The sequence below is a fragment of the Mauremys mutica genome, chromosome 7, assembly GCF_020497125.1.
Source record: "Mauremys mutica isolate MM-2020 ecotype Southern chromosome 7, ASM2049712v1, whole genome shotgun sequence".
Taxonomy (NCBI): Eukaryota; Metazoa; Chordata; order Testudines; family Geoemydidae; genus Mauremys; species Mauremys mutica.
Window position 1 is genome coordinate 15,181,445 of NC_059078.1, and position 15,110 is coordinate 15,196,554.

Consider the following 15,110-nt stretch of genomic DNA (forward strand, 5'->3'; position numbering starts at 1 on the left):
GCCCCAATACTCCCCTTTCTCCCAGGGTCCCAAGGGGGTAGTTTATGCTGGTCTTGCTTTAAGAACTATCACAAATATAGAATATTGACAGAATGCCGTAACATGACTCCCTACTAATATTGCCAACTGGATGGCTCTTTACAGGAATAGTAACAAGGCTTTCATGTGTCCTCCATAAATCAATTTGTATGGGGCCTTTGAGTTTTAATACTTACAGCTTTACATCCAGCAGGTATCTACCAAACATTTTACAAGCCCTTAACAAGTGAATGAGTCGACGATGAGCAAATATAGGAACTTGCAAGTCATTGCTGCTGCTGTTGTCCTTTGTGACCTAAGAAAATGCATTGCTGTAAGGTTCTATAGAAGAGTGTGTTTTTCAAATTAGGAGGAAACCCTTGCAAAATGGTAATCTGGTAATCCCATCGCTGCTCAGTCACTTATCAGTCTACTCATGGTTTGTGAAATAAAATTGCAGATTGTACCAAATTGTCCATATTTAGTCTCTTCCACTTGTACGCTCTTGAAGGTGCATCTATTGAATCCATCTGTAGTGTTCCATTCACAACAATGAGGGAGGAACTATTAATTGACTATATGTTTAACATGGCCTTGCTATCCATTTAAGACCCTGCAGGACTTGGTTGCCTGTGGCATGCTATGGATTACTTCTCATTTCTCTCCATTTTTCTTTCTGCACTCAAAAGTTATTGACGTACTTCTAAGATTTACTCTAGATTTCCAATTAGACCAGTTCTTTCTGGTATATCACTGAGCTCATGGTAAGAGCTCTGCCGTTTAAACAAAGTTGGAATAGCTTTGAATTGCTGAGCTGACTGGAGGCAGACTGTAATCTGTCTTTGGCTCAAGATCAAGACTATCTTTCAATTTTATTATAAGGGTAGCTCAAAAGTGAGGAGTCCCTGCTGTATCCTGTGCATCTGTTAATTTTGTATATTTTTGCTGAAGTTGAAAATGTAAAGATGTTTTAACTATTTCCCCTATCCCTATATCGGAAGTGTCCTCTATTAAGCCATCCAATCACACTCACACCCTCTTTTTTTTTTTTTTTTTTTTTTGGCAAGGATTCTTTTTTGAAAGGTTATATAACATGCTGGTTACAATTAGCATGGCCTGCATTATGGAGGGGAGATGTAAGTCAGTGGAATTTCCTTCATATGTCTTTCTATATTTTCTCATCCTGCATAAAACTGCTACTTATAATTACTTGCATAAAATGAACACAGTGACAATATAAACAAAACATCATTCAGGGAACTTCTGACTATAAACAGAAGAAATGGTCATGCTCTCAAAAGTGAAGATCACCAGCAGTGGTGGCCCATTAAGGAGAGGGAAGAATCCCTCACTTCTGTGCAGACAGGCTGATCTTATCATATACAATCTTTAGATTTCAGCGCATTGGTTTAGAAACATCATTTTGAGAGAAATCTAGTATTACCTCTATCCATTTTGCTGTTATCAAGTCAGGTGGTTCTCTCCTGTGAGATTTAAATATTGCATTAATTGTTTTCTCTGGAGAGCCACACTCCGAGAGGGTTTGAGTCCATAGATTGAATGTTGCTTTTTCACAAAAAGCAGGAATAATTGTAACTTCCCCCCAAATATCTTTATTTTCTTACTCATTCCTAATCGTAGGAGGCATACCATAGGAACTGACTATTCCGTATAAGTTACACATGCTGCAGGATAGTAATGCAATAAATTTGCATGATAAGACATTACGACAGCATATAGATTCATAGGTTCCAAAAGCAATAAGGCACCATTGTGATCGTCTAGTCTGATCTATATAAGACAAGTCATCGAACTTCCCCTAAGTAATTCCTAGAGCATATCTAGGAGGCTGTCCAGGCTGATTTCCCCTCTCTGGCACTTCGAGTGCAGAAGGTGGGGCCCGCAAGGATTCTAAAAATTAATACTGGCCACTCCAGACTCATATTAAACTCCCAAGGTTACAGCTTCTCTCTGACCTTGGATGGGTAGACACTGCCACCACCCAAGTGCAAATAAAACCCCGTTGAACCCAGGAAGGTGCACTTGGGAATTCCTCCCTGTGGGGTACCCTCAAGCCCTCTCTCTCTCTCCCCCTACACACACACACACACACACACACACACACACACACACACACACACACACACACACACACACACACACACACACACACACACACACACACACACACACACACACACACACACACACACACACACACAAAGAAAACAAAGGAAATCAGCTGATGCCACCAGCTAATTAAACAACGGATGCACAGCCTCTTAGGACACAAAAACCCAAAACTGTTCTCAAAAAAGGTAAATTTTATTAAAAACAAAAAGAAAGAAAATACATCTGGAACTTAGGCTATTGCTAGATTTAAAAAGAGCAAATATAATAATTAAGCATCAAGAATGGTTTTCTTGAGGTCCAGATTACAAGCAAAGCAAAAGCACCAGGGGTTAGCACAGTGGAGTCCACAAGCCATAAAGAAATAAAAGAGAGAAAGCTAATCGCGTCTTCCTAAACATTTTGTAATCTAATCTGGGGTTTCAAATGAGGAGTTTCTAGCTACGATTTGATGATTTTTTTGTACCTGGCGCCAGCTCTTACAGCATAGTTCCAGCCCTGTCACTCATCTCCGGAAAAACAACCACAGACAGACAAAAGGGGAGTCTTGTTTCAATTTTAAAAAGTTCTAGCCTTCCCATTGGCTCATTTGGCCAGGTGCCCACTCACTTCCTTTTACCTATGCATGCAGTTAGACTTTTTAACCCTTTACAGGTCAAGCAAGTAGAGAACAGCTGCCAAGAGGGATTTTATAGCTAACTGGCTGGGTGGGTCCATAAAAGGGAGCTACCCACCCCCTTCATTTATCACAGAGGCACTTTAGCTATTTCATTCTTTAAGCAGTAGATGTATATTAGGATTAACTTTTATTTGATAGACTGAAAGCGGTCGTATGTATCATGAAGAACTGTGACTGTCATATCTGATTGCTAGCAGAGAAGACTCTGATCATTTCAAAAGGTGTCTTTCCTAGGAATAGTCTTTTTCCTTCTGTATTTTCCCATTATGAAGTTTGTCCTTCAGAGATCAGATGCTGTGTGTACACAAACATCCTGGATATTGCCCTAAATTTGGAAGCTTCAGAACTTCTCTTCTTTTATATGGTGCCTTCCAAGCCTTCAGTGTGCAACAGGCTTTATTCATCCTAGCTCAGAGGGAATAATTCTCAATGCAATACTCTGAAAATAGCTGAACTTGGCTTTTTTTACTGTTATTACTTTCTCCAGGTCAGGTCCCATCTTGATTAAGAGGTCTGTATTTACAAACTAGATCTCTGACATCCTGGTATACATTTATGAGACTTTGGGAGGCAATTCCATACAGACACAGCTTAGCCAATCCACATTGCAACTAGCCATCTCTATGTAGATATCCGTCCCAAAACTGGTGTATATGGTACTGCATAAAGTGTGTCATAAAATCAGTTCAGTCTAAGCATCCAGTTGCAGACCTAGGTAAACCTTCAATGGTTAGTTCTGGGAGAGGAGTGATGAGGGGTGAGCTGGAAAAAACAAGGTCCTGTTCCTGTTGAATTCCCAAAGGAACACAGAAATCCCCTCTTCTAATATTTAAAGGTGCCCATCTTCTCCATGGCTTGCAGCATTCCCTGTTGGCCTCAGTAGTTGTGGGAGCTAATTATTTTTGCTTTTGGCTTCCTGCCATGGACGAAGTAGTGGGCTCATTTGTGTTAAATGCTCATGAGCAGGGGTTCTCAAGCTCGGGGTCGGGACCCCTCAGGGGGTCGCGAGCTGTCAGCCTCCATCCCAAACCCCGCTTTGCCTCCATCATTTATAATGGTGTTAAATATATAAACAAGTGTTTTTAATTTGTAAGGGGTGTCACACTCAGAGGCTTGCTATGTGAAAGTGGTCACCAGTACAAAAGTTTGAGAACCACTGCTCATGAGTAACTTTTTAAGGTGATTTGGATCCATGTCTCTGAAGAAGACCAGATCTTTGCTGTCCATATCTTCAGGTAGCCTGACAGGAAGATTTTTTTTGGCGGGGGGGGGAAGGGGGTCCCAGTCTCATCCTTACCGTCTGACAGTTACTGTTAACTCTTGGGTTAGCAAAGATGTCGTGTCCCCCACTTCTTGTATTCTGCCACCTATTTTAGCTCGTAGGTTAAAGACCTTGGCCTATAGATTGACTGAGATTTCTTGACCAGGCAATATTCCACTATGGCCATAGGAGTTTAGTCTTCCATAAGTTTGCATTCAACCTATATAATCATATATTGTTTTCTCTTCTGTTCCTATTACTCTTGCTGTCTCTGGGCTAAAAATCCTGTAGAGACATTCTAATGCTATTAATAATCCAGCTTCTACAAAATGGAAGGTTTAAATCCCTTTCCACTGAGAGATTTTTCCTGCCAGTGGAAGTATTTGTTTCAGAGCTTTTTTTGGAAGCTCTGATCTCTGTAGCCTCCAACCTTTTTTCACTGCCTGGAAAACTAATCAAAAGTCAAGATACTAAGTGAGCAATCAGGTGAATACACTGAATCATTGTCACTTTTAATCCTCATTCATCTATAGTGCTTGCCTTTTTAGTTTAGCCTTCTGTTGAATCTGGCAACATCTCAGTCTCTTTGCCTTAAAAAGAAAAAAGTCATTGGACAATCACTAGAAGCAGTCAGTTAGCAACGGTGCTTTGCAAACTTGTAGGAAAGAGACCTTGCCTGTTCCAAAGTCCAATACGTTCTGTTCCTCTAATACCCTTTTTTTATTTTTTGGGGGGGAGGGAGAGTGGGGTGTGTGGAGATTGGCCTTTGAAGTCAAGTTTTGTATAACTCATTAGAAGCAGGCTAGATGGAAGTGTCATGCTGAAACTTATAGGAAAAAACAGTGGGGTTGTCAGTTCCTCTTTACAGAATGCCACTGGGAATGTACTGACAAATAGTATTGAGTCACTGGGAAATTATTTTTCAGTAATTGGTCCTCTTCAATCAAGTATTTCCAAGGGGGAAGCCTTGGAATACATAAAAGATCAAGCATATTTAACCCATGCTGTTAAATGTGACATGTTATTGCAAGAACTGTTCCTAATCAACAGTTTCAAGCTATAATTACATTGGAAGAAGTGGAACTGAGAAAATTATATTTGAAGTTGCCTTTCTCCAGGAGATGCAGTCAGGTGTCTCTTTGACACTTGCATATGGTGATAGGAAACCCAGAACTAGAGAATTGCTTTCTCTCCACTTCAGTGGAAGGTCTTTTGTGTGGAGAGATATTCTTCTCTGATTGTTGGGGGGAAATATGAATATGAATGCCAGTTTTCTTAGATCTGTATGGTCCATAGAATCAAGTGTATCCCACATTCTGTATTCTCTTCTAGCACATAACGCACATTACTCTGTTGCCAGCAGGCCATGAGAGAGAGTGTGAACGAGAGCAGTGCATTCAAAGAAAGTGGAAAAAAGTTTTACAACAATTGTACAAGAAATAAAGCTTTCTTTAAATCCTAAAACATATTTTTTCCCCCGAGGCATTTCTGTTATGCAGCCATACTAAAAATTAGCACTAACATCACAAAGTGTAAACTTAAATCCAATGAATCTAGTCAAATATTACACTCTAAAGTTCATTTTCTATGTTGTTGTTTGTCTTTGACACTTAACTACAGAACTTCCTACGCTGTCAAAACAACAAAACTAACTATAACTTGGTGTGTGAGACACTGCAGTTTCTGGACTGTATCTGTGGAAGCACGACTGGAGGACTTGGGCTTCTTGGTCTGTATATAAATGAGAAAAATGTAGCACTGATCAACCAGACACTGGAAAGTTTGACCGAGTACTGTCAGGGACCGTGCCATGAAAACCAGGTAATGTGGCCACAGCCATAGAAAGAATGACCCATCCTCCGCACGCATGTGATGTTTGTGCTGCTGCATGTAAGCCCCCCCCCCTCCCCCAATCCATTACATGGGCTATAAATTCCATTGTGATGCCATTCATATTGCTCTCCTGACCATGGTGATATTTAACTGTATGATCTTATCAAGATTTATTTCTCTATGTACAGGGCTCACTGTCTTCTCCTCCTCCCTAGGAATAAAATAAAAATAAAACTCAGCATCCTTGTAGTAGATTAGGATTTGTGTTGCCTTGTATAGGCTATTTAGGCAAACTGGGCAACCTGAATCCTTTTCTAGCCAAGCTGCTGGTGTAGCAAAAGCCTATCACAGATTGTGGGGAAAGAAAGCTGGTGTCCTCCAGCACAAGTGAGGGAGAGGCTTGTGCTTTGGTGCTACAAGTCCTGGGTTTATCCCCACTGATGAGCAGTAGAGTTGTTGTGGAAATAGTAACCATTTGAGGATTTGAGGTGTTCTGTGACAGGAGGTGTGTGTGACGAGCTGCCTAACTGTGCTATGTCCCACTCTATTGGCTGAAGAGAAGTGCTTGCTAGTACTATACTGCTGTCTAATGGCTTGTGTGTGTGTCCTAGGTTCTTCCTCACTGACACCTGGGCTCATTATACTCGCATTACATATACACAGGTAATAGATGAGGTAAAGCTCTAGACAAGCATCTGGCAGGGTGATAAGTGAAGCCCTCTTTAAACTCTGTGAAACTGTGTTAAAAGAATGTTTAAACATGGTACTGACTAATACCAGTATCATATGGACAGGGAACAACAATAAATCAGGAATATGATATAACTGTGGTATGGTGTAGAGGTTTTAAATGGTCTCATTGTATATGAGTGGTGAAGCCATAAGTGAGTTATGCCAGTCATCCCATCACAGTTAAAAATAAATTAAAAAAAAAAAATTCATGACCCAGGACCAAACCTTGCTCGTCCGATACCTCTGAGTTAAGATAATTTTGGGTGAAGGAGGAGAAGGAAAGATTTCTCTGGTAGCTTGATTTTGTTTGCTTAAATAGCAGGTGTTTGAAGCTACTTAGGGACAGAGATAATAAAATGTGTTCCAGGGGCACAAGTTAGTGGGCAGAGGATAGGTGACTTAGTCAAAAGTGAATGATGAATATATCTCATAGCTCTGCTACTTCAGTTTACCACCTGGATATCAACATCCTTATATATGGTACAACTGTTTTTTAAAACCAAGCTACAAAGCAGCCCTGTCCCTCACCCTGATCTAAACGTGGTTCTTTTTAACAGTTTCAGTGAACAGGATAAGGGGTAAATGTCTGGATTTATCCATGCTAAATGGATAGCTGCTATAAGTGGATGCTGACTGTGTTAGCCAGGGAAGGCAAAATATTTCAAACCCCAGCAGCTCTGTAGTATGCACTAACAACTAGTGCTTGTTAAATACACATTGCCAACAAAACGTACAGTGAAGGGTGTCATATTATACCAGACCAGTTGTCCAGCTGTGGATTCGACCAGCTTAGAAAACAAGATCTGTATATACAAATGTGGATGTCGGCTTCCTTTTCCAATTTAAATCTTATTGAAGCCTCTTGTCTGCACAGTGCAGAATGATCCATCAGGATGTATATGCCATCTCAAACTGTATAGGAAAGAAATATGGCCTTTTAAATATTTTCCTTCAAGGAAACCTGTGCACTGTATGCAATTAAAATAATGGATGGATAATTGCAGCTATGCTGAGAGCATAGCAGGGGGTAGTTCAATGAATATGCTTTTGTTCAGTACTACCGGATACTACTTATTCTCTTTTCATTAACATATGTAAAGGGCCATTAAAAATAGAAGCTGAATTGACCATGATTAAGTGGAAGGCTGTCACTTTAATAATATACTATATCATTTTTGTGCACATAAATGTAATTCACAGTAAAGCTAAACAAAACATACTGAGGGATAATTCAACAATAAAACAAAATTGCAGCTATGGGAAAGCATTCATGGAGCTCTACATGTAAGTTAATCATAATAGGAAAATATATCTCTGCAGAACAGGCTACATATCAGGTGGAATAATTATCTTTGTACATCTTCGCAACTGGAAATAAACACCAAAACAGATTCAAAATTGTGAATCCAGCAAGCAGGTTGCCAAGTTTAAAAATCTGTATGAGTAAGATGCACAACATTTTAAGACCAAGCCTAGAAATTATGGAAACGTATATTAGCTGTTTGAAAAGAAGTTGGCATATGGGGGTTTAAAAAAAAAACCAACCTCCCATACCTTTATTAAAACAGTGTATTCTCCCTTAGCAGTAAGCTCTGTGTTCATGCCAAAGTGTGCTTGCCGGCTGTTAGTTCATCAGGTGCTATGCTGTGGGGCTTTTCTCAGTCATTTTTGGTAGGTCATCACACAGATGATCGTAGTCACAGTTGAAGCCAGATATTTTTAACCTTTTATACTGAACCATTTACTGAATTGAAAAATTCCATTCATCCATCTGACCTGTCTGAGGGGAGATGAGAAAAAGGTGACTCTTTTCTTTGGTTAGGGATAGTTGGGTAAACTGAGTTTAAAATTGTTGTTTAGCTAGGTTACTTTTCACTGTGGTTTACAATGATGATTTTCTCTGCACAGAACTGCATTGCTACTCATGAATCCAACGGTATTGATATCATCACAGCATTAATTCTCAATGACATCAACCCTTTGGGGAAAAAGAGGATGGACCTTGTATTAGAACTGAAGGCAAGTGGATACTTTACAATGAGCTGTACGTTGCCAATGGGATGAAGCAAGAGCCTGTAGCTGAAGCCAGATGGGGTTTTGAATGAAAATAAATAAATAAAAGATGAGTTTTAAGAGACAGCTGTTTGTTTAACCCTTGCAGTAATACCAGTGCAATGTCCAATATAAACCCCCTAAATCTGAAAAATGTTTTCCCAGTCGAGAGAGCCGAAGCTAATTCCCATATTAGAAATACAATACTGTTGATAAATTCCATACTAACTTTCTGTCAGACTGCCACAGGTATAAGGAAAATGCCATTCCCCCTGCTACATATTTAGGTTCCTAATGCTTTGTTCCTATTGATACAAATTTATATTGGTACTTACAGTCTCATGATCAAGAATTATTCAATGTTATTCATAGGCAGTTCCGACTTAATGCTGAAATAATTAAGAACTCCTATTGGATCAAAGTGTGCTATGAAGTTACCTTAAAGCTGGTATAGATACACAGTAGCTCTACTTCAACACGTTTCTGCAATATTTCCTGTTTTACTTCTGGCCCCTCGTTTATAATGCTATTTCTAGTTCTTTGCTTTGTGGACTCAAGCATTATTATGGGTACCATGGGTTTCCTTCTTCTAAATAAAAAAGACCTGAAGTTTAGAATCAGTTTACATCATTCTTTAAAATTTAAATACCTTTATTGCCATGTTGTTTTTTTAATATCAACTGTGATGGATTTGAGTCTTATTGTTCATATTCAAGTAGTCTGCCTTGTGGTGGTTGGTCGTCCAGTGGGAGCCACAATCAGCCAAACCTGCGGACGGGGCAGGTAAACAAACTGGCTTGGCCCTCCAGGGGCTTTCCCTACACAAGCGGCGGCCCCAGTTTGAGAAATACTGCCCTACAGCATCTTGACTAAATGCGAGCCCAGTGCTCATGAGTAGTAAAATCTACTAATGCTACAGTCACTTTAAAAGAAAACAACTCTGCAGTTCTAAAAATATTAGGAAACGGAAGCCAAAAGCTTTACTGAGTTCATTTGACTTCTCTTCACAGCGAGTACTGTCAATATTCTGTGTTGGGCAGGTTTTAGCTGTATGGGTGCTGTTGACCTTACTGGATGCTGGACTCAAAGGACTCTATTTTAGAGTTCAGGTGGCTTTTGCGAGTTTTTTGTCACCTGACAGTGACTGGCGTTTTTCTTCTTTCCTTCCACCAGAACAATGCCTCCAAATTGCTGTTGGCAATCATGGAGAGCAGGCATGACAGCGAAAACGCGGAGAGAATACTTTACAATATGAGACCAAAAGAACTGGTAAGTTCCTTATGCCACTCCTAAGCATCAGACATCCATAAAGTAGTTTAGAAGCATAGCAGGGACCCATTGTAGTGGCAGGTGGTTGATTAAGATTACAGGGCAAACTTTAGATCTTGTACCATAGGTCAGTAACAAGTGGTCTGTGCCATGGGTCATTAGCAATTTGGAAGAGCTTTCCATGATTTGATGGAAAGGATAGCTATTGGTTCACAGGCCCATGTAGTTTGCCAGTAGCAGAAGTGGTTAAGGAGGCAACACTGACTACTGGAGAGAGAGCAATAGCTTAACCAGTGTATAATGAAAGGGAAGGACCATATGAATCTTTTATTCCAGGAAATTTACTGCTGTAAACCATCTGACTGAGAGAATGTCAAAGAATTACAATTTTATGATGGTATAAAAGCCGCTCAGTAAACTCTAGCAATCTCCCAGGGCTGTTTATATATTAACAGACAAAAACAAGCCAGAAAATTCAAAGTACAGTTGAAACTTTTAGATCAGAGCACAACACAACATACTGCGAGCACTGTATTATCCAGGAACAACGGGGTGAGTTGAGGATAAAGTTTCAGTTTTTACTTTGGTTTTCCTTCCATTGAGTCAAATGGATCTGATGTAGGCAAAAATTGACAGCAGATGCCAGCTGGAATATATTACATGAAAATGGGGGGAGATGTAAAATTCCTTTAAAGCAGTTAATTTACCCTTCAGAGATTGAGAGGGTCTAAGGATACAAAGCAGAGTTCATCAGTCTCCTGCTTCGAGTCTTGGCTTCCTGCTTTATGCTTGATGGCCACACACTGAGTGATCGGATGTGTATTTGGCCATACTGTGTCAGACCAAAGGTCCATCCAGCCCAGTATCTACCAACAGTGGCCAATGCCAGGTGCCCCAGAGGGAGTGAACCCAACAGGCAATGATCAAGTGATCTCTCTCTCCTGCAGTCCATCACCACCCTCTGACAAACAGAGGCTAGGGACACCATTCCTTACCCATCCTGGCTAATAGCCATTAATGGACTTAACCTCCATGAATTTATGACCCTGTTATAGTTATTTAAACCCTGTTATAGTCCTAGCCTCCATAACCTCCTCAGGCAAGGAGTTCCACAAGTTGACTTTGCGCTGTGTGAAGAACTGCCTTTTATTTGTTTTAAACCTGCAGCCCATTAAAGCTTCCATTGACTTCTGTGGGACTTCTGAATGGAGAGCTATTGGCTGAATATCGGAGTTGTTATTAAATCTCAGATTCCTGTGGCTTTCTCGCTTTTTCTTCCTAGGTGGAAGTGATAAAGAAGGCATATATGCAAGGTGAGGTAGAGTTTGAGGATGGAGAGAATGGTGAAGATCTTGCAGCATCTCCTAGGAACGTGGGGCACAACATTTACATACTAGCTCATCAGGTATAACTACATTTCTAGCAATGGCAGTGTCTAATGTGTACAAGAGTGAAGATTAGTAAGTAATCTAGTTTTTCTTAAGATTTGCTTTAATTTCCCAACTGATGTCTTTGTAGTTAGGACAGAATTCTTCTTCAAGAGGTGCATGGTGGAACTCAACACAGTATCCTTTTCTCTTCTTTCTATATCCCCATAATTCCCAATGGGAGTCAAACCTAATCTTTACCCTAACACATTCAAAAATGGAAATTCTGTGCATGTATAATAATGGACTTTGTTCTTTTATGATAGGGAATTGCCAGCTTCTTTGTCCTTACTGATGACATTTCCAATAGCACATGTTTCAAGATCTTGAAGGCCTTGGGATAATAGGTCTTACTTATTTATCATTTATGTCCAGTGCTTTAGTTTTATGTCTCACATGAAATTCTCATCACTGATACAATATTTAAATCAGGCAATGGAATTCCATCCCTGCTTCTAATGTCCACAGCCACCACTATCTGAACTGGTGGTACAATTTGGCCACGTTCTTGAATTTGTTTTTTTCTTTAAAAATATTACACAGGTTAGTCTCTGCTGTGGTCCCATCCAGTACTGCTGTGTTCCCATCCACTCTACTGGAGCCTGGTCCAAACACATTTGTTAATCCTGTTGTACTTTCCAAACACCAATACAAGACCACAGAAGGAGTAAGCAAGAGCTCATAGTATATTGCATATGTCCAGCAGGAATTTCTTGTTAGTGTTAGAGTAGATCAAACCACCATTCTGCTACCTTTAAAATGGTCTGAGTTTAAAGCTATGTAGTACCGTCTCGCTATTAGTGCCACTACTATTAGTAGAAGCAAAATCTTCCACCATCCTTCCTTTAGGTACTTGAATTATTAGAGTCCTACCTGCACACATCTTGAGAGCTGACGTGTGTGGAAGGGTGGATTGTACCAGAATCCCCAAAGAACCCTTCTCAAGTCAGACAGGATAGTAGAGAGCTTGTGAAGGGAGGAATACAGCATGGATATCCAACAAAAAAGCCAACTCCTCTAGTCAAACTCTATCTCCCAAAATAGATCTACATGGTGCCTGGTTGAAATATAACAAACCTTCTGCCAACTTTCCCCTCTTCTTAGCAGCTGACTGTGTCCTGTTCCTTTTTTCCACCAAAAATTAGAAATTAATGTTTAAAGAGAGACATCTTGTGTCTTCCACTCCCTTTGCCTTCCTTTATTTTAGCTGGCTCGTCATAACAAAGAGCTGCAGAACATGCTGAAGCCTGGAGGTCAGATAGAAGGAGACGAAGCTCTGGAGTTCTATGCCAAGCACACAGCACAGATTGAGGTAAAGAAGGAAATAGTAAATGCCAGTTCATGCTGCCTTGGGTGTTCCTAAGGATGCAAAGAATCACTTTCCTGGGAGGAAGATTCCCCTTAAAAACAGTTTCTCTGTTAAGTGCATTTTTATTCCGGTGGTTGTCTTAAACTAGCTACCTAGGTGTGGATTATTCTGTCTTTCATGTGGGTGTAGGGCTTTTTTCCTGCCTCTTCCAGGGGACCTATTTTTGAACTGTCTGAGTGGACTCTGGCTCAGTTTTATAGCAGAACTACAGAGAAGCCCACTTGCAAATTGAAGTGCAACTTGAATCAAGAGAATATGGTTTGGCCAATACTATCACTGAATCCATAGGGAAAGTTAGAGCATATTTATAATACTTTTTTCCTACAAAATGAGATTTGACAGGCATTAAGCCAAACTAGAGTGTTTTTGAAAACTTAACTGGATGTCATGGGGTGATTTTTAAAAGCTTGTGATTTTTAGAAGCTCCTATATATAAAAAAGTAGTTGATTTTGCTTGTACAGTGTGAGTGTGTTGGTATTTTCTATGGTGACTAAGTTAGACACCCAAATTCCATTGAAATTCAAAAGGAGATGAGTACTTAGCTCCTTTAGATCTTCTAAAAATCCTAGCTTAGAACAGTAATGCCATGTTAAGAGTATAAAAGATATTGTAATGCAAGGTCAATGGAAAGTAAGCAGTAAATTACTGTCATAATGTTCTGATAAACCACTGATCCAATAGTTTTGATATTTAAATTGCAGAATTTCAGTACATTTAAAAAGTATCTGATATTACCACATTCCCATTATTTTGAAACAATGCACAAAAAACAACTATGCATATTCAAAAATCTGTATTGTCTAGATTGTTAGATTGGACCGTACAATGGAGCAAATAGTCTTCCCTGTGCCAAGTATATGTGAATTCCTCACCAAGGAATCTAAACTACGGATATACTACACCACAGAAAGAGATGAACAGGGCAGTAAGATCAATGATTTCTTCTTGAGATCAGAAGACCTCTTCAATGAAATGAACTGGCAAAAGAAATTGAGAGGTAGGTTGGAAATACTAACATCTCAGGCTGAAGAAAAGTTGTGTTTTATAATAAAGGTCTTCAGAATACTAAATCTTGATTTCATAGCGAATCTTTCCCCAGTGTGGTAGTGACACTGAATTGTATTTGAAATACCCAGCTCTTCTACGCTGTAACATGTTGCGACTCAATAGTGCTTAAAAAAAATGTTAAAAAGCAAGTATTCTCAAGTAGAGCTATTTCACAGTTGCACTGAGGTTAGTTTTACTATGTGATTTTCATACAAGACTAGAACATAATCTGTTTTCTGCCTCAATATTTTAAAATTCTAAACTAATATTTCTATTCGGATTATCTAAAACAAACATGCATTTCTGTCTGAGGCTCTTGTACAGTTGTCACCATTAAAAAGTTAGCATTTGCCAACAATGACACTTTGTCAGTATCAGAGAGAATGCGGTTATTTCCTATCAATGTGCTGGGAATAACTGTGGTATCTGTTGTCAAATGTTGCCCTCCTGGACTCTAGTTATTAATGCACTTGCTTAGAGTGCTCCAGAGTGCCCCTCTAAATGAAATATGTTGCTCTCTATGCTTACTATAGGAAATGTAGAATTGCATAGGCAGTGGAATTGTTTGCAGAATAAGTTGTACAACCGTAAACTATCACGGTCTGTCTGGAGCTCCAGAGAGACCCAAACCAGTTAAACTAATGTGATAACAATTGCTTTGCAAGACTTTCCCTTGACATCAACAGCCAGAACTTGCCCTCAGACTTATGTGCAGAGCTCCCAATGGAGTCAATGAAAGTTGAGCATCTTAAGCCCTAAAGGACTAATGAAAACTGAATATATGGTTCCAGCTGCTGGGATAAACTTAGAAAAGTGATTTTTCTAACAGATAAAAATAAACTATAATCTTGTTATGTGAAAGCATGAAAGTTTTATGTGTGGATCAGATACAGTCTAAAACTTATTCAAATCCCCTGAAATATATTTGACCTGTCTGATGAATACTAAATGGAGTAGCTAGCTATTTCAACATTAACAATAGCCTTATATTTTTGATAGACTTCCCAAAAGGACGTAAGCATCTTCCCAAAATGACTTAAGAATCATACAAGAAATGCACTGCTCTACATATAATGTAGTTAGCAATGCATAATATGAAACACTTTGGGGAAGTGGTCAACTTTGTTTATTGACATAATCATCCAAATAAAGTTTGGTTGTGTTTTGTTTCTTGTCTGGTTGAAACTTAACTCTAGGTTTCCAACGAAAGAGTTTCATTAACATTGTAATTCCAGGCCTCTGAGGCCTTGTCTACACTACCGGGGTAAGTTGACCTAAGTTACACTATGTGA

General features: G+C 39.5%; 1 protein-coding gene across 1 annotated transcript in view; it reads left to right on the plus strand.

The window, feature by feature from the left end:
* ITPR1 (inositol 1,4,5-trisphosphate receptor type 1) overlaps nt 1-15,110 on the plus strand; it is a 248,166-nt gene that overhangs the window by 186,535 nt on the left and 46,521 nt on the right. The window contains exons 42-47 of the mRNA XM_045023591.1: nt 5,709-5,909; nt 8,562-8,672; nt 9,879-9,974; nt 11,257-11,379; nt 12,609-12,713; nt 13,576-13,768. Of these exons, the coding sequence (XP_044879526.1) occupies nt 5,709-5,909; nt 8,562-8,672; nt 9,879-9,974; nt 11,257-11,379; nt 12,609-12,713; nt 13,576-13,768 (829 nt within the window). The remainder of the gene's footprint in view (nt 1-5,708; nt 5,910-8,561; nt 8,673-9,878; nt 9,975-11,256; nt 11,380-12,608; nt 12,714-13,575; nt 13,769-15,110) is intronic.